Source organism: Manis pentadactyla, chromosome 13, assembly GCF_030020395.1.
Source record: "Manis pentadactyla isolate mManPen7 chromosome 13, mManPen7.hap1, whole genome shotgun sequence".
Classification (NCBI taxonomy): Eukaryota; Metazoa; Chordata; class Mammalia; order Pholidota; family Manidae; genus Manis; species Manis pentadactyla.
The window spans coordinates 30,074,627-30,099,335 of record NC_080031.1 but is presented as its reverse complement, the minus strand read 5'-3'; the positions used below and the strand labels follow the sequence as shown (position 1 = coordinate 30,099,335).

General features: G+C 34.1%; 1 protein-coding gene and 1 pseudogene across 2 annotated transcripts in view; both read right to left on the bottom strand.

Moving 5' to 3' along the window:
• The window catches only part of DYNC2H1 (dynein cytoplasmic 2 heavy chain 1), a 330,688-nt gene that overhangs the window by 288,609 nt on the left and 17,370 nt on the right, over nucleotides 1-24,709 (bottom strand). For both annotated transcript variants that reach the window (XM_057490362.1, XM_057490363.1), the window contains exons 4-18: nucleotides 23,201-23,319; nucleotides 22,044-22,188; nucleotides 21,096-21,328; nucleotides 16,156-16,290; nucleotides 15,940-16,053; nucleotides 15,717-15,828; nucleotides 15,255-15,379; nucleotides 13,964-14,139; nucleotides 9,702-9,897; nucleotides 7,155-7,250; nucleotides 3,809-3,961; nucleotides 3,096-3,194; nucleotides 1,914-2,053; nucleotides 1,602-1,830; nucleotides 581-708 (exon numbers count right to left, since the gene is read on the bottom strand). In XM_057490362.1, the coding sequence (XP_057346345.1) occupies nucleotides 581-708; nucleotides 1,602-1,830; nucleotides 1,914-2,053; nucleotides 3,096-3,194; nucleotides 3,809-3,961; nucleotides 7,155-7,250; nucleotides 9,702-9,897; nucleotides 13,964-14,139; nucleotides 15,255-15,379; nucleotides 15,717-15,828; nucleotides 15,940-16,053; nucleotides 16,156-16,290; nucleotides 21,096-21,328; nucleotides 22,044-22,188; nucleotides 23,201-23,319 (2,200 nt within the window). The remainder of the gene's footprint in view (nucleotides 1-580; nucleotides 709-1,601; nucleotides 1,831-1,913; nucleotides 2,054-3,095; nucleotides 3,195-3,808; nucleotides 3,962-7,154; nucleotides 7,251-9,701; nucleotides 9,898-13,963; nucleotides 14,140-15,254; nucleotides 15,380-15,716; nucleotides 15,829-15,939; nucleotides 16,054-16,155; nucleotides 16,291-21,095; nucleotides 21,329-22,043; nucleotides 22,189-23,200; nucleotides 23,320-24,709) is intronic.
• Nucleotides 9,936-13,945, bottom strand: LOC130680151 (eukaryotic translation initiation factor 3 subunit H-like; annotated as a pseudogene).

Here is a 24,709-nt window from a genome sequence, read left to right as displayed (position 1 = left end):
ATATCTTTTATAGGTAATATGTACACAATTAAACAAAGCCTTTCACAGAGCTTGTCACAAAGAGTGACTCCAGTAGTATGAATTTCAGATAGCGGATATATTCTCAAGTAGCTGGTTTAAGAGATGCCCTTCAGAGTGTCTCCTCCACATTTAAGGCAATACCTACATGCAGCACAGTGTTAAATGCCTCCCAGGGCATTCTAAAAAAATGAGGAGCAGTACAAAATCAGAATCAAATGTCATCAGTTTTATATCCTCTAGTATGCTCTCAGCAGTAGATTGGTACCAGTCTTAGAATATGCCGATGCCTATCAAATATTAATTAGATCCTCAGGCTGGATCTGGATAGGAGCCTCTTGCCCCAACTATGCTAGCTAACTAGGTCTCAGCCAGCAGAACTCCTAGAAGAGAAATTATTTCAGTCTCAGCAATGCCCTACTCAGATGATACTCAAGTGTTAGAGCTGAGCTCTAGAGAAGGTAAGAAGATGACTTGACTTCATTATTACTACATGAAGAGTACCCTTATATCCCATGGCAAAACTGTTACAGCTACTAAATATCACTTTTACTTTCAGTACCTTGGAAGTCGTTCTACTTCTTTCCCTTTTATTTTCAGTGCTTTAAAATTTTTCTCCCAATCCTGTACAGTAAAAAGATGTTTTCCCACTAGAGCTTCCATATCAACTTGCCCAATTACAATCCATTCCTATTTAAAGGATAAAAAAATCCTATTAAAGAAATAGAAATAATAAATTCACACTTAAAGATTATGGTCCAACTATTAAGACCAATAAAAAGTAGCAAATGTGAAGTATTCAAGTAAAGTTCAATTTAAGTATGTAAATATAATCATTACTGCATAAACTAAAAAATAAACAAGGAAAAAATGATTTAATATGTAAAAGTACAGTGATCATAAAACTTCTTTGAAGAGACTACAAAAATCTTTTCTTTAGGTTCTCTTCTCAAATTTGATGTACACAAAGATAGAATCAGTTCAGTAAAGCCAAGAGCTACTATAAGCTACAAATCTAAAAGTGTCCAGATTCAATTGATTCAAGAAATTTAAAATGCAGAAGCAGCACTGCAGTGGCAGCTAAGAAACTGGTTGAATTCTCAGTCATATGTCTCAAGATCAGTACAAATGAGCACTGAATGCAATTAGGATTTATCCCTGTAAGGTTCATATGACGGATGTTTGTACTTAAAAGTAAGAAGAAGTTAAATCATCTTGACGTCATTAACTTTGAAGGCTTCGCACCATGGATTGCTCTTGATCCAAAGAATGAAGAAAAGTATTATGTCTTCCTGAGGGGAATTAAAATTGACACAACAGACTCACGTCACATCCCAAGTTGACACTACATACAAAAAGTTTCTCATTCTTCAACTAGTCAAAGATATCAAAATTTTCGTGTGGCTTTTTTCTCATGTGTGGTAAAAATCTAGGTAATTTATGAATCAACAATTATGGCTATATGGTTTACCATATTTTCTTTTATGCCACACAAGATAAACCGTGGATCTGTACATTTAATGCCAATTCAATCAATCAGATGAATATTTTAACAGAAGGAGAGAAAATCACATGTTCTATACCTTATGCTGGTGTAAAACAGCTGACAGTCGCCTAAATAGATCTTCTGCTTTACTGAAAATAGTCAGAAATCCACTTGCATTTCTATCAATCATAACAGAAAAAATAGATTCATCTCCTGCCTCACCCACTCCCTTAAACTGATTAGGAATGCCGATGAATCTCTTCATTTCTCTATAATATTTGGCCCGGATTTCTTCAAAAGGAGGCCTGAATTGTAACCGTCCCTGTCTGAAAACAAATAAATAACTTTAAAATATAAATTATTAAAAAACTATAGATTAAAAATTAAATTGGGTTTTTAAAAATCTTACTTGTATGTTAAATCTATATTTATTTCTGGCAGATTCTCATTAAGTGCTTCTAAGCCCATTTGATACTGATGTTCCAGAGCTTTGTAGAGCTGATGATTCCAGTGCTGTTTCCATGCATGCATATCACTTGCTTGAAATCCCTAGTATGTTATATTCACATTTTATATTTAAAAATTAAGTGGTAGATTGGAGTTTTCATCTAATGCTTTCATATCACATAAAGTAAAATTATAAGCAAAAAAAAGTTCACTTTAAATATCTTAAAGCATGCAATTCCCTAACTGCTACTTGTAGTATTAGAGTATACAGAGGCAAATATGAAAATCTCTTATTTTCGTGCTTATAAATAGTGCACAAAAAGATCAGTAAAATCTTAAAACTCAAGTTAATATTAAATGGATTGTGTTTTATGATACAAAAAAACAAAAACTAACAGGAACAACAGTATATTTTATGAACTTCTCTGTTCTTTTTCAAAAATTCCCAAGTATAGCTCTTCTCTTTGTTTCTTGCTCTCTAAATAATCCAGAGCACATTTAAAAACATGACAAATTTAAAATATGCAGATGATTAGGGTAGTTTACACATCTTCTGTGCCCATATAATAATAAATATGTAAACGTGTCAGTATTAAAACTTTAATTTTTTTTTTCTTCAAATTTTAAGAACCAAAAAAACATATACCAGTGTATAACATACCTAACTCATATTCATCTAAGATCTCAATACCACCTATTATGTAGCAGGCTCTGTTCTAACCACTTTTAAATACATCATCTCATATCAAAATGTATATAGACTGAATTTGACCAAAAAAAAAAAGGAAAAAAAATCAGAGTTATTTCAATCATTAGGCTTCTGCCTAAATTTAACTTTGTCTTCTACAGATGTCACAATCATCTAAAAGAAAACTAACAAATGACAGCTATTTAAGCACCAAGTTAGAAAAACTGCAGTCCGAATTAAGAGATTTGGCATTCAATGAGACAAACAGAAATTTATTTTTATGCTTTTAAACATAAATGCATTGCTAATTTATATATATAATTCAGTCAAATTCTAAATTTATTAGCAAATTATTAGCAAAGATTTAAAGATAAACTTTATGAACTTCTCATCAATTCATACACTCACATTCTGAAAAGGTCATAAAAAGTGTGGACACAAAGTAAAACACTCTACCTGTGCTTCTACACTTGCTAAGCCAGTTCTCAAGTCTTGTAATCCGTCTTTCCAACGCTGTTGCTGCCGAAGCAGATCAATATTCATAAGAACTACTACCTGTTAAAAATTAGAGCATCATTGTCTCAAACATCACCTGAAAAACTACCTTTTCAGTGGAAAAGCCTAAAAGATACCACCTTAACCAAGTGACCAAAGTTAACATAACCTATAACAAAACATACCAATACCTGATCAATGCACTGAGAAAGGTAAGACATCACTTCTGTGGGATTCCTGACAAAACCGCATAACCCACATCTAGTGAGAGAACGTCATATAAACCCAAATCAAGAGACATTCTACAAAATAACCAGCACTCATCCAAAGTATCAAGGTCCTGGAGAGCCTGAGAAGGAGGGAGACTACAGAACCTCAACAATTAAATGCGAGTTGGGATCCTGGATTGGATCCTGGAAAAGAGAAAGGACATCAGTGGAAAGAGTTATAAAATTCAAAATAGTCTATTTCCTAGTTTTGATAACTCAACTATGGTTATTTAAGTTGTAACCAATAGGGGAAGCAGGGTTAGAGCTAAGCATGAACTCTCTGTACTATTTTTGCAACTTTAAATCTCAGAGTATTTCCAAATAAGAAGTACTTAAAATTATATCTTACTTATTTTTTAAATAATACTATTCATAGCTTATTTAATTTTATAAATAAAATTATACCTTTTCACAAAATGTAGTGTGCCATTTTCTCAGTTTTCTATTTTCAGTGGCAAGTCGTTCAGCAGCATTTTGAAGCTTCTGGATATAGCCTTCTAATTGTCTAGGATTATCCCAAGTAATTTGTGACTTTCCCCCACTTCCTGCTTTTGAATTCTAAGGCACAAAAAAATGACATTTAGTATTTCAATGCACTCCTTTTTTCCAAAAAATTCAATATTCTACATCGGAAGTCCAATTATCCCCAACAGTGACCTACAATAAAAAGCATAATAATTTTCCATTTTTTAAGTGATAACGCAATCTGGCCAAGATTGAAAAGTCCCATTCCTTCCTAGTTCTCCCTCATACAACTAAAAAATCCTAGATATAGCAAACAAACATAGGAAAACTGAAAGGCAGACAGCGTAGAAACCTTGGGTATTGAGCAAAGACACACACACCTGCATGTCCTGACTCTCTCCCATACATCTAGGTCAAGGTACTGGAGAAGATTCCACTCTGGAAAAACCCCAAGGACAGGAAAAGAAAGCTACAGAAGAAACCTGTCCCCTCTAGCCAAAGGACTAGGAAAACAGTGGCCTAGCAACAGAAAACCTGTTTAGCAATACCCATCCTACTATAGCCAGACTCAATAGAAAAACCACCCCTCTGCAGCTTCAGTGGGACCAAGAGGAAAGCTGATCTTCCATCCCTGCTTCGCAAAAGCTGGCAGTACTGCAGTTTCCCTGCCAAGATAATGTCAGTGGGGACAAACAGGGAGCTGAAGTTCCACCCCCACTTTACAGCATCAGACTAATGTGAATCAACCCACCACTTCCTCCCAGCCCAGTCAACCAGGCTTAGTCGTAGGATGCTGAGAGCTTATATCCTGCTTAGAGGAACAAAACACTCCAATTCATTGCTCCACTTCACATGAATGTGCAGTAGGGCAAAAGGGTACACTGAACTCCCGACTCCATTCATCTGAAATGAGGCATTGAAAGTCAGTGTTCCACTTTTGTCAGGATAGTTATCTGCAGAGCCCAGCAGAAAACTGAACCCACACACTCAACCAGTCCTAATGCTATATCTCATGGTTTCAGAGAAAAAAAAATGTTTTACTTAAAAAGGAACACAAATTTGAATGGCAGATTTCTCAGCTGAAGCCATGAGAACCAGGAGGAAGTGGAATAATATTTTTAAAGTGCTGAAGAAAAGAACTGTCAACCATGAATTTTATATCCAATGAAAATATCCTTCATGAATGAGGAAAATAAAAACACTCTATCAGACAGGAAAACTAAGAGAATCTGTCACTAGCAAACCTACTCTTAACACAGAGCTGAAGGAAGTTCTCTCAATGAGAAGGAAATGATAACTAAAGAAGCCTGGAACTTCAGGAAGGAAAGAAGATCACTGAGATGAGGAAAAATATAAATATAAATAAACTACCCTTCTTCTCATTAGTTCCTTAAATTCTATTTGATGACTGAAACAAAAATTATAATCCTCTCTGATGTGGTGGTGTATGTATGCAGAAGATACTAAATAGAACAAATACATAAAAGCAAAGAGGATAAAGAGAACTAATAGAAGTAAAGTTTCTGTATTTCACTTGAAGTAGCAAATAAGGCACAACAGGTCCCTGGAATATAACAGACCCTCAATAAGTAACCAATGAATGAATGAATGAATCTAAACAATTATAATAAATTTAATAGAACAGAAATACTGAATCAGTTCAAAAAATACACACTGAGCACTTTCTACTTGTATTGCCAAAGAGTATGCTCTCCATTACAGTAAATGGCCAGAGCGATGTTAAGAACCTTAGTTTTCTCCCTTCTCCTGTTTTAGTTTTTTACCCACTCCTATGTCTCATTTAATATATGCTAAATGTAATCATTTTCTTCTTACAACCCAACTTCTCAAAATAAGTTTCCTCCAATGGCTGTTACTTTGAATATATTAGAGAAGAAAAAGTTATAAAGGCTTAAAATTAAAACATTAGTAAGAAAAAAAGTCAAAAATAATAAACTAGTATATTTTCAGAAAGTACACTTGTAAATATGTGCACAAGAAAAAGTTTAAAAGGGTATATACCAAACTGTTAAGAATGGCCATCTCTTGGTGATATGATTACAATTTTTTTTCCCTTATGTTTACCTGTATTTTCAAAACTTTCCATTATAAACTCATATTGAGCTTTGGCAATAAGAAAAATGTTTTTAATAATGCCTATAATATGAATTATATAACCTCTAGTAAATGTTAAGCCTGCGAACTCATGTGCAGAAAAGAGTTAACATGGCAGGTTCCATGGCTATCCTTTAAAAGGCCTGCTTAAAATATTGGCCCTTTGCCGGCATCCGGAAACTTGGAGTTTGGGAGGGTTCCCACCTACATAACTTTCAAGAATACCTCATTGTACCCAGACAGTGTGGAATGCTGAACACTTGATTTCCCTCTGGGAATCTGGATTTTGGTATATATTAGGCAGAAGATACCTGCCTGACCATCCCCCAGTAAAGGCCTGAGCACTGAGTCACTAATAATCTTACCTAGTAAGACAACATTTCACATGTGTTACAACTTGCTGCTGGGGGAATTAAGCATGCCCATGGGGAGAGGACTCCTGAAATATTGTACCTGGTTTCACCAGGACTTCAGCCCATGTTCCTTTCCCTTTGCTCTTTTGCTTTTCATCCTATCACTATAATAAATCACAAATAAATCAGCTGTGAGTACAACTACCTTGAGTTCTATGAGTCCCCCTAAAAAAACCACAGAACCTGAGGCTAGTCTTGAGGACCATGACACAACTATCATCCACTTTCAAAAAAAAGAAGAATGAAAAGGCATATTCCTATTCTACTTATTTTTTTTTTAATATTTCATGTTTATGAAGACTAAATGTTGATTTCAAAAAGTCAGCAGTCACATAGCAACAAGTTAAAAACTATTGTGGGTTTTTTTTTTAATTCATAAGTGTGCATATTTAAATATGCATAGATAAAGAGCAAATAAATCTCAAATTGTAAAATCAGAAGATGATGGAAAAACACTAAAGAATCTTCACTAGATAAAGACCTCATATTTCAGTGAATAAATAAATATAAGAGCATACAAATTTTATACTAGTTAATTCAACTGATCAAAATCAGCAGCAATATATATGAAAATTGTAATCATTTATAATCTACACCTGGAAAAAATGTTACTTGTCAAGAGTGAAGGAAGTCATTGGGGAGCAAAATAAAGCCTTAGATGAATGTCAATATTAAGCTAAAGGGTATATGAAAAGCTAAAATATATGAAATAGTTCAGATGTAAAATCTAATTATAATAACATAGAAAGTCCACTTACCTTAATTATCTGTTCAAATGCCAAGGCAGATTGTAACATCATTGGTCTCTGACTTTGAATCATTTGTTGATCAATAGAATTGTAAAAATGTGCCACCTACAAAATAGAAGTGCAATTAGCAATAATCAATAATAAATAGCACACTTAATCTTTAATTATTCATTTTTAATTGTATGAATGGAAACTCTTCTCTTTCAACTCTTCTCAATTCTAAGATTTAGCAAAAATTAGTTTTTTCACCTCTAATATAGCATTTATACATGCATTAATATACATAACCAATGAATATGTGTTGACTTCCTATAATTTCTCAAGTTATGTCCCCAGGGGCTGATTAAACAAAGATTTTAAAACCCAGTCCCCAAAACCCAGAAATTCAGTCTCATAAGGTACATAGAGGAAACCAGTAAAGAATGTTAAGTGCTAAAAACCTAACTCTTTATTCTCACAACTCTCCAAACCTGTGAATTCCTTTTTCAGTATATAACACAATGATTTATCTATTTTTCAGACCAAAAAATTCTTTGAGTGGTCCTTATTTTTTCTCTCACATCCCACATCAACAAAGCCTCTTGACTATATTTTCAAAATACATATTAAATCCAACCACTTCACCCACCTCTATCCATCCCACCCCAATCCAAGCACCTTCATCTCTTGGCAACACCAATGCAACCATCTCCTAACCAATCTCTGTTTCCAATGGCAGCCCCCTATAGTCTATTCAAAGAACTCAACGTAGCCAGGGTGGTCCTTTCTTAAACATAAATCTTATCGCCACATTTTGCCTACTCAAAACCTTCCAAAGACTTCCCAATACATTTGACTAAATTAAAGTCCACAATCCCAAAACACTTACCTAAAGCCTTCCAGTGGTTTTCCGATACACTTAGAAAGAAATCCAAATCCAAAACCCATGCCTTTACCCTGGCACAAACATTTTACATGGTGCCTTTAGCCCCAGCACAAACCCCTCCCTCATTTCATTACAGCCAAATGGGCCTCCTTGCTGTTACTCTAATCTACCCAGTGATAGGGACCGTATCAGGAAGTCTGCATGTGTCATTCACTTTTTGTGCCTGTAAAAGTCTTCCTCCAGATATTTGCATGTTTCTTCTCCTCACTTTATATCATGTCTCTTCTCAAATACTACCTTTTCATCAATGTATAAACATTTGTTCATATATCTGCCATCACTATATAAACTTTAATGGAATAAATATGAGCTTTGGAGTCATAGAGGCTTGATATCAAATCCTGGCTTCATAACTTACTACCTGTGTGGCACTGGGAAAACTATGTTATGAATCTGATCCCCAATTAAATCAATGAAAAATGGGAGATTACTTGAAATAACATCAAAAAGTATCAACCAGAAGGCCTGATATTTAATGAGAACTTCATATTTAGTTTGCTCTCTCCCATTAGACCAGTGATCCTCAACCAAGGCCGATCAGCACCCAAGGGGACATTTGGCAATGTCTGGAGACATTTTCAGTTGTCAGGACTAGGAAGACGTTACTGACCAGGGATGCTGTTAAACATCCTACCGTGAACAGGACAGCACCCCCACCCCCAAAAAGAACTGGTCCAAATCGTCCAGAGTGCCAAGGCTGAGAGAGCCTGTACTAGAGTATGATAGTCATAAATTCATGTTTATATCCTCACTATACTGTGCCTGGAAATACAGGTGTTCAATGAATCTTTGCTCAGTGAAAGAATGAGAGACCAAATACACAAGATGCTCTTCCTGCGCTCCGTGAACTATTAATCAAGGAAGAGAAAAGATGAAAAAAATCCAATACTATCTAAGTGTTCAAAAGTGATTTGCACACTGCATACAGAACAAGGATCAATCAACTAAAGGAAGACACAACAAAGAAAGAGAATTTTGAGCTGGGAATTAGAGGATGATTTTGAGTTTTCCAATGAAAGGGAACAGATAGCAGTGTATGAAGGCCCATTCAAAGAAGAGCCAAGTTCCACAGTACTGAATCATAGGGTGCATCGGGAGGGAAAGAGTGAAATAGTGAAGGCCACCAGTAAGCTTACTTAGGGCATCATTAAGATGGGGCTTGTATACCCTGCTAAGGAGATAGACAATGAAGTGATAAAAGTTGGTTTTAAACAAGTGAATGATATGATGGCAATCCAGGAAATGACCAAAAACAGGCCAGTCCATAGCCTGGTAATTCTCTAAGAATCTGCCCCTCAAAGGCAGGCAGTGAACCTTTTAATTAGAAAGTCCTTTAAAATGCATGCAAGTAACATGAAAGAATGAAGGAAAAAAAAGAGAAAGAATAATAATACTTTTCCAAAGGCTTTTGGAATGAAAAGCAGTAACAATAATACCTCAAATGAATCAATTCCTATATAGGTTTACAAAGCAAATTTTGTAATGTACTCATTTGGCAAACCGTAATTTCACAAGTCTTAATGGTGCTATTCTATTGGCTTAAATAAATCAGATATAGAAACAAAGCCCTTAAAATATTCTGATGTAATGAGCTCAGAATAACTGTGTATTGAAAAAATGTAATTTCATACTTGTTTAAGAATAATAGCTTGCTTGCAGAATTTCTGAGCAATGTTTGCAACTTGCTGTATTTTGGCAGGAATAACAAAGCCAAGAGCAGAAAGCTGACGAACTTCTCTCAGAAGAATCACCAACCGATCTGAATAATGCACTTTTAATGATCCATCATTAGGATCTAGTTCCATAATTTGACTATTAGCCTCAATACTACAAAATAAAATGAATAACTTTTTAATTTTCATGTTCTTTTTACTAAAAACACATTTTTATAATTTGCTATAAATATAAAATTCAAAGTTAAAAAAATTTTAATTACACTTTCAAGGTATCTTTTTTCACATAGAATCCCAAATTCAGATCTTAGTAACAAATGCAATATCCAAAATAAACCGTGACATTAATATTTCAACCAAGTTGTTTTTGTTTTGTTTTGTTTTTTATAATTAGCTAGAAGGCTTTTCAATATCCAAGTGTATTTCTTCCAAGAGTTGCCCAGTGATCCATGTTAACTCCTTTCCTGGAAACTTCCTTTTCTTACTTACTGTATTCTTGAGGAGACTAGGCCACGGAGAGTTTGCCTAAATTTTGGGCAGTGAACTCCTTAATGCCTTGATGTTCTGGCGGTAAGTGTTAATCGGCCTGCAATGAGCAGAGAATCCATCCTGGCTGGAGCTGGGGTGATCTGAAGAGCTGGGACAGACCCTCTTCAGGGAGCGGGGTTCTCAGCTCTGGAGCTGCACATTCATTCTCCCGCTGGCGATGTTGCTGGTACTGGCATTTCTGCTGCTACTGTGTACTTGTATTCCTCATGTATGAGTATTTAATTATATTTTGGCTCATTTCATCCACTTTGTCCCTCAGCAACTGTAGATTCTTCCCCATATGATTGCTGCTAGCAAAACTGAGCAATTCATGTTTATCTGCTACAGCTTCTTTTCAAGTCCCCACATTAGGACATTGATCAGATGTGAATTATTAATTATGCACCTCTTCAAATATGTGCTCAAAGGTAATATTTCCCTTTTTCAGTGTTTCAGGAATAAAATTCTTCCATCAGTTTAGGAATCAGTCTGTACGCCTTCCGTGAGAGACCCTTGGGTAGTTTCTATAGGATCATAAATGGGAACGACAGATTCTTCAATGGCATGCTGGTACCTGAACTGAGAATCCAGGACAGCCAGAGTGACAAACGAGCCATAGTATGTGGACTGGTGTCAGCCCACATGGAGGCAACCGATGTTTACATGGCGAAGGCTCTGCATCATCTCCAGCAATACCAGACTTCATCAGAGTCAGCATCATCTTCTGTAGCTGGGGGAAGGAAAACAATTGGTAATTTCAAGCTGATCTTCTACAACCAGGCCCAGGAGCACTTCTTGAGGCACTTCAGTTCCTTGTCCTTCTTGATAATGTCTGATTATCTTTAATTCCATCAAGTCCCCTATCTGCACTTGCTTCATGGCCAAATCCCCGAAGCCATCTTTGCCTTTCCCTTGCCTGCGCAGCCAGTGGTGGAGCTGGAAGAGCTGGTGGTGGCGCCAATGCCTTCCTTGCAGGACTCCATCCTTCCAGCCGGACAGGACATAAGCAACCAAGCTGTTTTTGAAGTCAGAAAATCAACCAACCTCTTAACCTTCAGTTAAAACTCAAAATTGACATCATATCCACCATAAAGGGAAAAGGTTTTGATTCATTTTCTCAAAGGCACCTGACATTTCTTTTTCAGTCAGCCTACTTAGTTCTTCAATACTTTTATTAAAGGATCAATGATAAAGAACATCAAAATGGTAGAGTAGAAGTATTCAAATGTTTCAATTCCTCCGCTTTATTTCACTAAGGACTGCCCTTCCTTTGTGTTTCTTGTAAAGGCTACAGCAGCAGATTTCATTTTACTTTACTTTAGGGTGGCTTCCTCAATCTCAGTTTCTGATTGGTCCATCTTTAGAATGCTTTTCATTGCTTCTTGCTACTGAACAAGGTACATTATGGGATGAGACTCTTGCAGTACACTTTCTTCTTATTTATTTACTTTTTTTATTGAAGTATAGTTAATATACAATATTATATTGGTTTCAAGTAGGCAGATAATGATTCAAAAGTTATCTACATTATTAAATGCTCACCCCAACTAGTGTAGTTACTATTTGCCAACATAGAAAGATGTTACAGAATTATTGACTATATACTCTATGCTGTATTTTCATCCCAGTGACTAATTTACATTATGATTAAGATTGTGTGTCTCTTTATCCCCTTCACTTATTTCACCCACCAGCCGCAACCGCTCCCTCCTGGTAACCACCAGTCATTTCTCAGTGTCTACGAGTCTATTGCTAATTTGTTCAGTTGTTTTCTTTTGTTTTGTTTTTAGATTCTACATATAAGTGAAATAATATTGTATTTGTCTTTCTCTGCCTGGCTTATTTTATTTAACATAATACCCTCTCTGTCCATCCATGTTGTCCAAATGGCAGTATTTCTTTCTTTTTTATGGCTGAATAATAGTCCATTGTATAATAATGTACCACATCTTCTTTATCCATTCATCTGTTAATGGACACTATAATTGCTTCCAAATCTTGGCTATTTTAAATAATGTGGTGATAAATATAGGAATTCATATACCTTTTCAAATCAGAGATTTTGTTTTCTTTGGGTATTCCTAGAAGTGGAATTACTGAGTTACATATATTTTTAGTTTTGGGGGAAACCCCATACTGTTTTCCATAGTGCCTGCACCAATTTACATTCCCATCAAGAGTATATAGGAGGGCTCCCTTTTCTCCACATCCTCGCCAACACTTGTTATTTTTTACAATAGCTGATTTTACATTGGAGTGCTCAAGTGGCCATGAATGTGAATATGCTGAGCTAAATTAAGAATAAAGTATGATATTTTCATTATCTTTCAGGATCAGTTTTATATAATGTTTATTCTTTTAAATCACTTTCACAATTAAGAGAACTTGCAAGTCTTAGAAAGTAAGCTACTGAAAAACAAAGAACAAACCTATTCAGTTTAGCCTGCTTAATAACACGTAAAACAAAGCACAATAAAAGTACATACTATAAAATGGCTTAAAACAATGATTTACCCAAACTTTCCTATTTGAACATAAACCCTGTCAGAAAGCATAATGGTAACTATTTTGCCTTTATTTGAAACTAATCTTCAAAATTAGTTTCTACATACCTGTATATCCTGAAATATGTTCCAAAACACATTGACACTATGGGACAATAATGGATTTTACTCAAAAAAAAAAAAAAAAAAGGTGGGGGAGTCAGGGGTTTTTATCACCTGGGAAACAACGGATTAAACAAAGTTCCACAGGTTTCTTTACAGCAACTCTCAGTCCTTCATATGCTATCATACATAGTGGACCTCCACTGGAGCTAATAGCAAAAAAAGTGTGCAAAACTGACAAAACTAACTGGCTAAAGAATTCTTTATTTTTTGTTTGGCCCAGAGCATCTCTCATATATTATGTTCAGGGCACAAAGGGAAAGAGTTAAGTAGCAAATACTTCCAGTTATTTTGCCTTAGCACCCTTTAGTTCCTCTAGTCTTTCTCCAGAACAAAATGCAAAATAAAGGAAAAAAAAAATTCATTCAATTTAAGAAGCTAGCACTTTGGGCCTAATCATCCTTTGCAGTGGTACAGGAAAAATAAACAAAATTTCTTATCATGGAGAAAGTTTACTTTTACAAAGTAAAAACTAAAATGTGACAAGATTCTGAAAATATAGACAATAATATACTGGGGCCATTTTAAATACGTATTAGAATAATTACAATAAACAACTAAATTACATTTAATATAACTCAATAAATACTTACCACTTACTATGTTGGCACCATGAAGAAATATTCCCTAGGTCAAGGAGCTTAAAATTCATAAAATTGTACAGTTAACAATGTGTGTGTGTAATATTAATATAAAAAGGTAGAAAAATATATTTAAATACCAATAACAAAAAAAATATGGAAGAGGGAAAGACTAATTTGAAAATGGCAATCTGCAGTTCTGAGGAATAGACATAAGAAGTCATGGAGAGGCCATCAACTAACTATATCATCTAAGTTTCCAACCTTAATGACTTAAAAGTTGGTAATAGAAAACAAACAACAACAAAAAAAAAAAATTAAAGGAACAACAGCAAGTTGGAAAAAGGAGAGAGCAGACATGATTAACTCCATCTTTCCATATAGATTAATAACCTAAGAAAAAAATTCTTGTGTAGATTTCGCTGTTCAGTATATTTATACTCACCACAAACCAGATCTCGAATCAGACAAACCAGATTGAATATCCCTAGACCAATCATCAAATTGTTCTTGTTCATATAGTTTAAATTGGTCCAAGATATCTTCAGCACTTCGATGGAAAGATCGAAATCCTGACAGGTCAGATAAAAGAGCCTCTGCAATCTTGATAGCATCATCCACCTTCAAAAGCCAAATTACAAGAATATTTATTTAAATTCTAACAAAGCTAGCATAAAATGAGCCCCCTTCCCTGATCTGTGATTCAGAAATTATTTTCCCATTCATCTATAGAGAAATAGAAGATGTAGTAATGAATATAAGAATATCAACTTCTACTCTGCTTCTGAATTATACAACTCCAGAAAAGCAAAACACAGAGGATAATGCATACAAGGCCTAATTTGAAGGAAAACATAAAAGAATTCAGGTGAAACTCCAAGAATTCAGCAACACTCCTAAATATGCTAAGCAATAAGCAATATTATGGGCTCTTTGCTATCTGCTCTGGTTAGTAGCTCAAACAATTTGGCCAATTTGAATGGCAACTAAAGAAGAGAAATGCCTTTCCTCCACAACTGTACAAAGAACACTGTAGTACCTTGGAAAGCCAACTGACAAAATTAGGCAGAATATTCCAGAAAACAAAATATCAAAAATACAAACTTGAGTAAGCAAAAACTCTTAATTTGCTCATTCTTAATCACAGATTATAACTAATTAGTATTTATTATGAGTTGAGTGCAAGACATTGTACCACATACTATTTAGTAAGTACATAAGATTCTTTGATCAATTTTGATAATATTAAAATATTAAAATAACAGTCCTTTAAATCTATAAATTGCTGCCACTACTTTAGGCAATGCCATAATTATCTTTCACCTTTCATTTAACTTCTTTTTAACCTAGGATGATTTACTCATATAAACATACTTGCAGATAGACTTTGCAGCTATTAAAATTTTACCATGATACATTTCAAAGAATTAAAAATGGTATATTCAAAGAATTTTTGTAATTCCTGTAAAGGATGTTTTCCTCTTGAATATTCTTTAAGGCAGCACTTGCCAAAAATAACTACAAATGGAATAGTAAATGGTTTAATAATTACCCCATACAAGGAATGAACAGAACGACTAGAACTCCTCTGCACACTTTTTCAGAGTTCTACATTTCACATGAAAATTAGACAGATATGCCAAGGAAAACAATGTTTTTTTAATGTCTTCCCTACAGTTGTAGAGTGACTTCAAAGTTAATTTAGCATATTTTACAACTTTTATCAACACAAATACCTTCAATTCCAACTGGCGAACCCAAACTATATTATTGACAACTTCTGAAAGGTTTTTTCCAGAAAGTGGTCCAGATGCATCACCAGGAATTCCTCTGCATCGATTCTCAAAATCTAATTGAAAATCTATAAAATTTAAGTCAAATAAATGATTACATACATTCAGCAAAGTTTTCCTAAATGCCTTCCATGTACCAAGTACTATGTAAAATGTTGTAGGTAGAAAAACAGTGTTGGTCTTCTACTCTTAGGGACCTTACCATGTGTCAAGTGAGACAGATAAAGAAAATAATTAGTTAATTCCAAAAAAATCTGTCATTTATAATAGAAATGACAAATTAATTTCCAGTATATAGATGTCATAAAATATAGTCTTAATCCTAAATGGTATACAACAAAGAAAAAAGTAACCTATAAAAATATTTTCTCAAGTAAAACACTATAACTTTAGATAAACCTTTACCTTGAACTGAGTCCACAAGTCTTGCCAGTAAAGTTTCTCTTTCTAACATCAATTCTTTGCTTATAGTTGGACGCTTTACCAACTCTTTATATTTCAGAAATGCTTGAAGAAGCTAATATGAAATAAAATAAGTATATGTTCATCCCAAATAACTCAGTAAATACATATAATTTCCTAAAATAGCTTAAAGGAAATATTAAAAGTGAATATTTCAATATTTTACCTGCTGTGGACTATCTCGAATTTCTGAAATATAATTTTTCAATTTTCCAGCTATTTTTTGTTCTGCAGGTGCCATGATTTTTTCGTACTGAGACACTGCAGCTTTCCATAAAGGCTACAGAAATTAACAATATTGTTAGACTTCAACATTTTAAAAATCTGCCTTTTAAAAGAATACAAATAAGAAATTATATAGACAAACAGTTATATATTCAACCTCAGTATATGGATTATACTGCACCGGATTCAGACCAGTAAAAGGTTCAAACACTCGAGGTAGGCATGTGATCTTCTCTTCACTGGCAGGTAAAAAATAGAGAAGCTTCTCATGAATTGTTCTAACAGCCAAGACCTAAAACAAAATATTAAAACAAACTTATTTAAATTAATAAATATGCTCAAACAGGTCTAAAATCTAAAGATATCAGACAAGAATTTCTTTAAGCTAGGTTCTCTGAAATAACAATAAAAAACTGAAACTATAATCTTGAGAATTATTACTCACCGATAAAGTGATGCACAAAGACAACTCTATCATCACACTATTATTAAACAGTGTATTCAAATACAGTGAAAATATATAAAACCTAAATATTTTTAAACTATGTTTAAAGTTCAAGTTTTAGGGTCTCCTCCTTAATATAGTAAAAACTTCTGATTTTCATTATTCTGCATGAAATTGTACTTCTAATAATGAAATGATATGTTAACAATCCTATTATGTGTAATTTACACAACAGCTGGAAAACAATTATTGTATTTGTATTAAAATTTCCACCAACAATCAAAAGGTAATCAAAAAGGTTAAATAAAAACACTGTCATCTTCCATTGGAATTGGAAATATTAGAGCAAACTCATGATTTTTTCTCACTAAAACTAAAACAACCAAAAAAACACTGTCTACTGAGAAGGCCTAAAAGCATGAACTTAGTAACATTTAGCACTTCCCAAATCAGATTATTTCTAAGTACCATTTTCTACTAAAAAGAAGCAAGCTCTTTGAAGAAATGACTAATTATGGGTATGAGACAGAATATGTACTAGAAGGGCTGGTACATGTTTGAGGGCCTGAAAGTAAGAAAGGTATCCAAGAAATACTAGATTCATGTCAAAATGACACAAGGGACAACTTAAAGGGGCATTCACTGTCCAAAGATAAAACAATTTGAGTATAATAATAATTACAATGAATAGAAAAATATAAAAACTTGTGGGTTCATCGTGACACTACTAAAAAACATTTACTGATTGTCTGTGGAACCTACTATGATACTAACTTATTGTTCATTACTCTAAAAAGTGATAAATAAAAGGAAAGAAGTAATTATCTATACTGCCATTCCTGTATAAACTATATTTCAGAACTAAGAAATTGATGGAGAAAAGTTATTTCATCATCATTAATAAATGCAGAAAGAATAGAATGAAAAAATCACCATTTTGCAACGCCTCATGATCATCAACAGCTGCTAAAATCATTAAGAAAAATGTGACAAAGAGCATTATAATAGGTCAATAGCCCAATTATACCTAAACCCACAGATCAAACTTAACTCATTGAAAGTGAAAAAACAGACACTACATGTCTCCTAATGGAATGTGTAAAAACTATATAGCAGCACCTGTGAAGCAACCTGATTCAAGTAAACTAACAACACAAAAAGTTTTGAAGTAGGGAAAACTGAACATTGGCTAGATATAAAATGATATGGAATTACTGTCATTTTGTTGGGTGCGATAGTGGTATTGTGACTATGTTTTAAGGGTAAAAGTATGATTTCTTGGATTGGCTTTAAAAAAACTCCAGCAAAAAAAAGGAAGACAGAGGAAATGAAGATGGAACAACCGAATAAAGTCAGCGGCTGTTGAACAGTAGACTGAGAGACACTAGAAGTGACTGGTGGGTTACCAGCAGGGAAGGGTTGGGGTGGGTGGGTGGAGTAGGTGAGGGGGATAATGAGGCATGAAATTTCAATCATAATATAAGTTGGTCATGGGATGGAAATGCAGCATGGAGAATATAGTCAATGGTTCTGTAACATCTATGTTGACAGGCAGTAGCCGCACTAGTTGGGGTGAGGATTTAATATGTGCATCTGTTGAACCACTGTATTATATACTTGAAACCAAAATAATATTGTGTATCAACTATACTTCAATAAAAAAAGTAAGTCAATGGCTGTTGAAGTTGAGTGATGGATACATTGGCATTCACTGCACTATTTTATTTCATAATGAAAAAGGTTAAAAACAAAAAAAAGCAAAATCCCCAAAGAACTGTGGCTCCCCTATCACACAGGGAAAAAAATCAGCATTGCAGTCTTTGCATAGTCTCATTTTGTCTATCCCTTCAGGCTAAATACAAAAGTTCTACACTGAAACTTGTAACTTGTATGAATTAAGTAGCTGTTTCATATGCTTCCACTGTGTACTCCCTAAAAAGCTGTTTCTGCTTAAAAACAATTTCAACAATCAAGAGAATATCTGAGAGTTTCCACATATGGATAAGTGGGTTATCTTTTTAAAAATAAAGAATGAAATACAAGTTCACAACTTAAAAGTGCACTGTTATAGTATAGAACCAAAGGAAAAAGAGGAGTCTTCGTGCCCAGTGGGCACATGACCCTGTACCAGACAATGGCCATCAACTGTTCCTCATGGATTTTAACTCTTATTCTCTCCCAGAAGTATAAATGCTGTCTATCAGATATGTAGTACTTATTATAGGCATACCTCATTACATTGTGCTTTGCTTTACTGGGCTTCGCACACTGCGTTTTTTACAAATCGCAGAATTGTGGCAACCAGCATTAAGTCTATTGGTGCCATTTTCCCAACAGCATTTGCTCACTTTATGTCTCTGTGGAACATTTTGGTAATTCTCCCAATATTTTAGACTTTTTCATTATTTGTTACGGTGATCTGTGATCAGTGATCCTTGTGTTACTAGGGCTGTTTTGGGGTGCCACGAACAATGCCCATATAAGGCAGCAAACTTAACAAGTGTGTGTGTTCTGAGTGCTCCACTGACCAGCCATTCCCCCATCTTTCTCCCTCTCCTGGGGCCTCCCTATCCCCTAAAACACAACGATATTGAAATTAGGCCAAGTAATAACCCAACAGTGGCCTCTAAGTATTCAAGTGAAGAGTTGCATGTCTCGTACTTTAAATCAAAAGCTAAAAACAATTAAGCTTAGTGAGGAAAGCATGCCAAAAGCAGAGACAGGCTGAAGCTAGGCCTCTTGTGCCAAGCAGCCAGCCAAGTTATGAACACAAAGAAAAGTTCTTAGAGAAAATTTTAAGTGCTACTCCAGTGAACACACGTATGATAAGAGAAACAGCCTGGTTGTTGATATGGAAAAAGCTTTAGTGGTCTGGATAGATCAAATCAGCCACAACATTCCCCTAAACCAAAGCCCACTCCAGAGCAAGGCCGACCCTAACTCTCTTCAATTCTATGAAGGCTGTGTGAGATAAGTGAGGAAGTGGCAGAAGGAAAGTTTGAAGCTAGCAGAGGTGGGTTCATGAGGTTTAAGGAAGGAAGCCCTCTCCATAACAGGGAAGTGCAATGTGAAGCAGCAAATGCTGATGTAAAAGCTGTAGCAAGTTATCCAGAAGATCTAGCTAAGATAATTCATGAGGGTGGATACACTAAACAGATTTTCAGTGTAGCCAAAACAGCCTTCTGTTGGATGATGATGCCATCTAGGACTCTCAGTTAGAAGTCAATCACTGGCTTCAAAGCTTAAATGGACAGACTGACTCTTTTTTAGGGACTAATGCAGCTGGTGATTTTAAAGTGAAACCAATGCTCACTGACCATTCCAAAAATCCCAGGACTCATACTTATGCTTAATCTACTCCTCTGCTTGTGCTCTATAAATGGAACAAATCAAGGAGGACAATACATTTATTTACGACATGGTTTACTGAATATTTTAAGACCACTACTGAGACCTACTGCTCAAAAACAAAATTCCTTTCAAAATATCACTGCTCTTTGACAATGAGCCTGGTTACCCAAGAGCTCAGATGGAGATGTATGAGATTAATGTTGTGTTCATGCCTGCTAACACAGGAATCCATGCAGCCCGTGGATCAAGGAGTAATTCCAACTTTCAAGCCTTATTATTTAGGAAATGCATTTCAAAAGGCTACAGCTGCCATTGACAATGATTCCTCTGATAAATTCATGCAAAGTAAATTGAAAACCTTCTCAAAGTGATTCACCATTCTAGATGCCATTAAGAACATTCATAATTCCTGGGAAGAGGTCAAATAGCAACTTTATCAGGAGTTTGGAAGAAATTGATTCCCATCCTCATAGATGATGTAGAAGGTTTCAAGACTTCAGTGGAGGAAATAACTGCAGATGTGGTGGAAATAGCAGGAGAACTAGAATTAGAAGTGGAACTTGAAGTTGTGACTGAATTGCTGCAATTTCATGATTAAACTTGAATGGATGAGGAGTTGCCTCTTATGGATGAGCAAAGGAAGTAGTATCTTGAGATGGAATCTACTACTGGTGAAGACACCATGAAGACTGTTGAAATGACAACCAAGGATTTAGGATATTACCTAACCATAGTAGATAAAGCAGCGGCAAGGTATCAGAGGACTGACTCCAATTTTGAAAGAAGTTCTACTGTGCATAAAATGCTATCAAACAGAATCACAAGCTACAGAAAAATTGATCATGAAAGGAGAAGTCAATTGATATGGGAAACTTCATTATCATCTCTTTTAAAGAAATTGCCACAGCCCCTCCAATCTTTGGCAAGTAACTACCACCCTGATCCTACAGCAGCCATCGACATCAAAGCAAGACTCTCAAAGATTATGGCTTGCTGGAGGTTTAAATGGTTAACATTTTTTAGCAATGAAGTATTTTTTAATTAAGGCATGTACACTGTATATTTAGACAAAATGCTATTGCACATTTATATACAATAGTTTAAACATAAATTTTATATGTTCTAGTGAGAACCCAAAAAATTATCTTGATTTGCTTTATTATGATATTCGCTTTATTATAGTGGTCTGGAACCAAACCTGCAGTTTTTCCCAGTATTGCCTGGAATTAAAAAATACATTCACAAACAAATGAGGATCTACTTCACACTTTAAGACAAAGATCCAAATAGTCAAATGATACCTCTTCAAGGCGTCTGCGAAGTTTGTCAAGTGTTTCTGGGACATATTTTTCATTTTTCCATGGATGAGGAACATAGCGCTGCCACACCTGACCGGTCAGGTGATTACAGGCGGTCACCCACTGTTCACAAACTGAAATACCGGCTCTCAGATTTTCTTTCACAAGATAATAAGGATCTTCCCATAGGTTCAAAGTTCCTAACTTTTTCTGAACAAATCTTCCAAATGAACCACCTAGTAAAACATAGAGCACACTTTTTAATGAGGAGCAAGGTCTTTTTATCACATAATTACAGAATACATGCTTATGACAAAATTTTAAATTAAAGATCCAAGAAATATCACATGCACATTTTATACTAGTACTGTCAATAACAAATATTTTTCAAAAACACACATGCACACACACATTTGTATCTTTCAATATATCATACATCTTTCAAGTGTAGAAATATATATACATTTTTTTAAAGGGTGCAGTGCCTATTATATGAATGTAGCATTATATAACCAATTCTCAATTGCTTATGTTACAAACTATGCTACCTTAAATATCCTTGTACATATGTCTTTATATACTTATCTAATATTTTCTTAGGATAACAAAAAGGCCATTTCTGGATCAAAATGTATTTGTACTTTTAATATCAACAGATAAGCCAATATATATTAGAGAACTTTACAGTTCATTACAAAATGAAGCCTAAATTAATATACATAAAGGGACTTAAAAAATCTATGTAAATTTCATTATGTTAATGGTCAAAAAATTTGACACATGTAATTTTAATTCACTATATACAAGTATTAAATAATCCTACATGATCTTCTTTAAAAGTTACTTTAAGCAAGAACTATTATATTAGAGGGCATTTTAAGTGAGGACTTCAAGGAAAAAACACAAAACAGACAGTCTTCCAAAATCTCAAGTTGTTTTCTTTACTAGTACCTATGATATCTAAGAGATGTAACATTCGTGACTCGGGATAATGATCATGCTCTGTTTGTCTCCACACATCATTTACAACATCCCGAGTAGTCTCCACCAAGTCAGCCACCTCCACTAAGGACAGACCATCCAAGTTATGAAACTCCTAAAATCAAAAATGCATTCATTTTTAAACATAATTGTATTTGTACCATGGGCAATGTAGTTCAAATGTTCTCATGCTTTTTCAACAACTACAACTCTAATATCTGCTATATTAATTATCCTCCCTTTTCTACCAGATGATATAGTACTTTTTTATGTAAATACCCTGTAAGTTCCTTCACACACATAAATTTCATAAAAGTCAAAAGAAAAAATAAGAATTACAAAAAAATCTATTCATTTATGTTTACCCTTGACCTGATTTTCTTTAAATTTGGATTCATTTCTTTTATTTACCCAAAAGAGGTAGCCTTATGGCCATATATAGATCACCTATTATAATTCACATACCTTTATTAATGCATTTAATGTGTTGCATGATGTCACTAATAATACAATCATAGTACAAGGTTTATTATTCTACATTTCATCATTGTTACAAAAAAATTAAAAACCATTTCAACCCTTTCATTAAAATGATATTATTGAAATAATATTAGGAATGGATAGAAAATTACTATATACTTATTTTGAAAAGAATAGACTTTTTTGTAGCCATATTTAAGATGGTCACTTATTCAAACTCTTGGTAGATACATCAAGGAATACTCAATCAAATAAGTATAAAACTAAGAGTTTTTAATACTTCAGTTACTTCAAAATGATAATTTGAATAAAGTGAACATTCTTTCAGAGAAACATATTATTTCCCTATGGATAAACCTATTAGTGTATTAGGTTTCTGCTTTTCTCTACCTACCTGCAGAAATGTAATTATGTTTTAAAGAAAAATATTTGCTAGATATTAGAATTTAACTGTTTCAAAAGTTTGGATTTTTAAGTTGCAGTCATGTTAAATACACATCTTAAGTAAACCCTGCTACATTTGAAGGATATATTTTGTTCACAACCATCAAGTAATGATTTTAAAACAGAGGTAAATCTAGTGAAAGTTGAATCCCAAAGTACTTTTATCAAAAGCTATGCTAAATAACTATGTATGAATCACATACTCTTGCAATTGTTTCAAATAATTCCTTGAAATAACAGGCTCTTTCTTTATTAATCTGTTTATTTCCATGATGAGTCTGTTCTATCCAAAACTGGAATTCATCACTTGGTGTAAGAATACCTGAAAAAATGAAAAGGAAAAAAGAAGCATCGGTTGAAAATGAAAAGCCAGAAAGTTATCTGGTTCATTCACAGATTTTAGGTATTTCCTGTACCATTGAAGATGTACAGAAAATAAGTTTTACAATTTCTATCAACAGAAAGTTCTTACTTAAATCCACTAGAAACAATAACAGCACCAAATTTATACTTCACCTCAAGTTTGTAGCTGGGTGTGATTCCTATATGCTTTTGTAAACCACTCACATCTACACTGGCAGTCTGCATGGTGTATCTGTGAGTTGGCTTCTCTAACATAACGCTTTCCTAAACCTAATTCTAATACCATTCATACTGAATATCATCCAAATTGGAAATGATTATAATCTAATCAATAAATGCTTACAATATCATTTAAAAACATAAGCAAATTAAAGTCATCTTACTTTTAAATTTGCTTTTATATTTCCCAATGACCTGGACATCTCTAGTTGTCAAATTATATGTTGGAAATAAATGTACTATTCTTTCTGGGTTTATGGATTCAAAAAGCATCTAACTTACTATTCTAGCAAAATATAAAACTGTATCAAATATTATAAAATAATGACTTATGTATGTCATACATTTCACATAAATTGTATAAATAATAATTTATCTATAGCCACAATAAAATTATAGTCAGTTTTGGATAAAATATATTTTAAAATAAGAGTCAATGGCCTATTATCTTTACAAAGTATACAACTAGGTTCACTCCTCTTTATTCATGGATTTTAGATTTACAGATTCACCTACTTACTAACATTTATTTGTAACCTAAAATCTGTATTTGTAATGCTTTCATGGTAGTTCACAGATGTGCATAGAGCAGTGAGAACTTTGAGTCGCCCTACATATATGTTCCCCCCTAACGGTGAACAAAGCAACATTGCCTTCTTGCTTCCTGATCCTACTGAAAACAAATGTCCTTTTTGCAGTCTATCTGGTTCCAGGTTTTTCACATTTTTGTGCTTTTTGTTGGTCATTTCCCTGTTTAAAATGGCCTCCAAGTATAGTGTTGAAGTGCTACCTAGTATTTCTAAGCATAGATCACTGTGATGTGACTTACTGAAATATACATGTTAGATAAGCTCCATTTTGCTATTGATCATGAGATGAGGTCAATGTTACTTAATCAATATATATAAAATAAAGTGTCTTTAAACAGAAACATACATAAAACAAGGTTATGTGTTGAGCAGCTGATGAAAATATTATGACCAGAGGCTCACAGGAACCTAATCCCATATTTCCCCTAGAAGCAGTGATTCAGTATTTGTTAATCCAATGTCCACAGTGATTTTATAAAACATAACTGATACAAATAATGAGAAGCAACTGTATTTTCCATTTCCATGAATTGCACATTG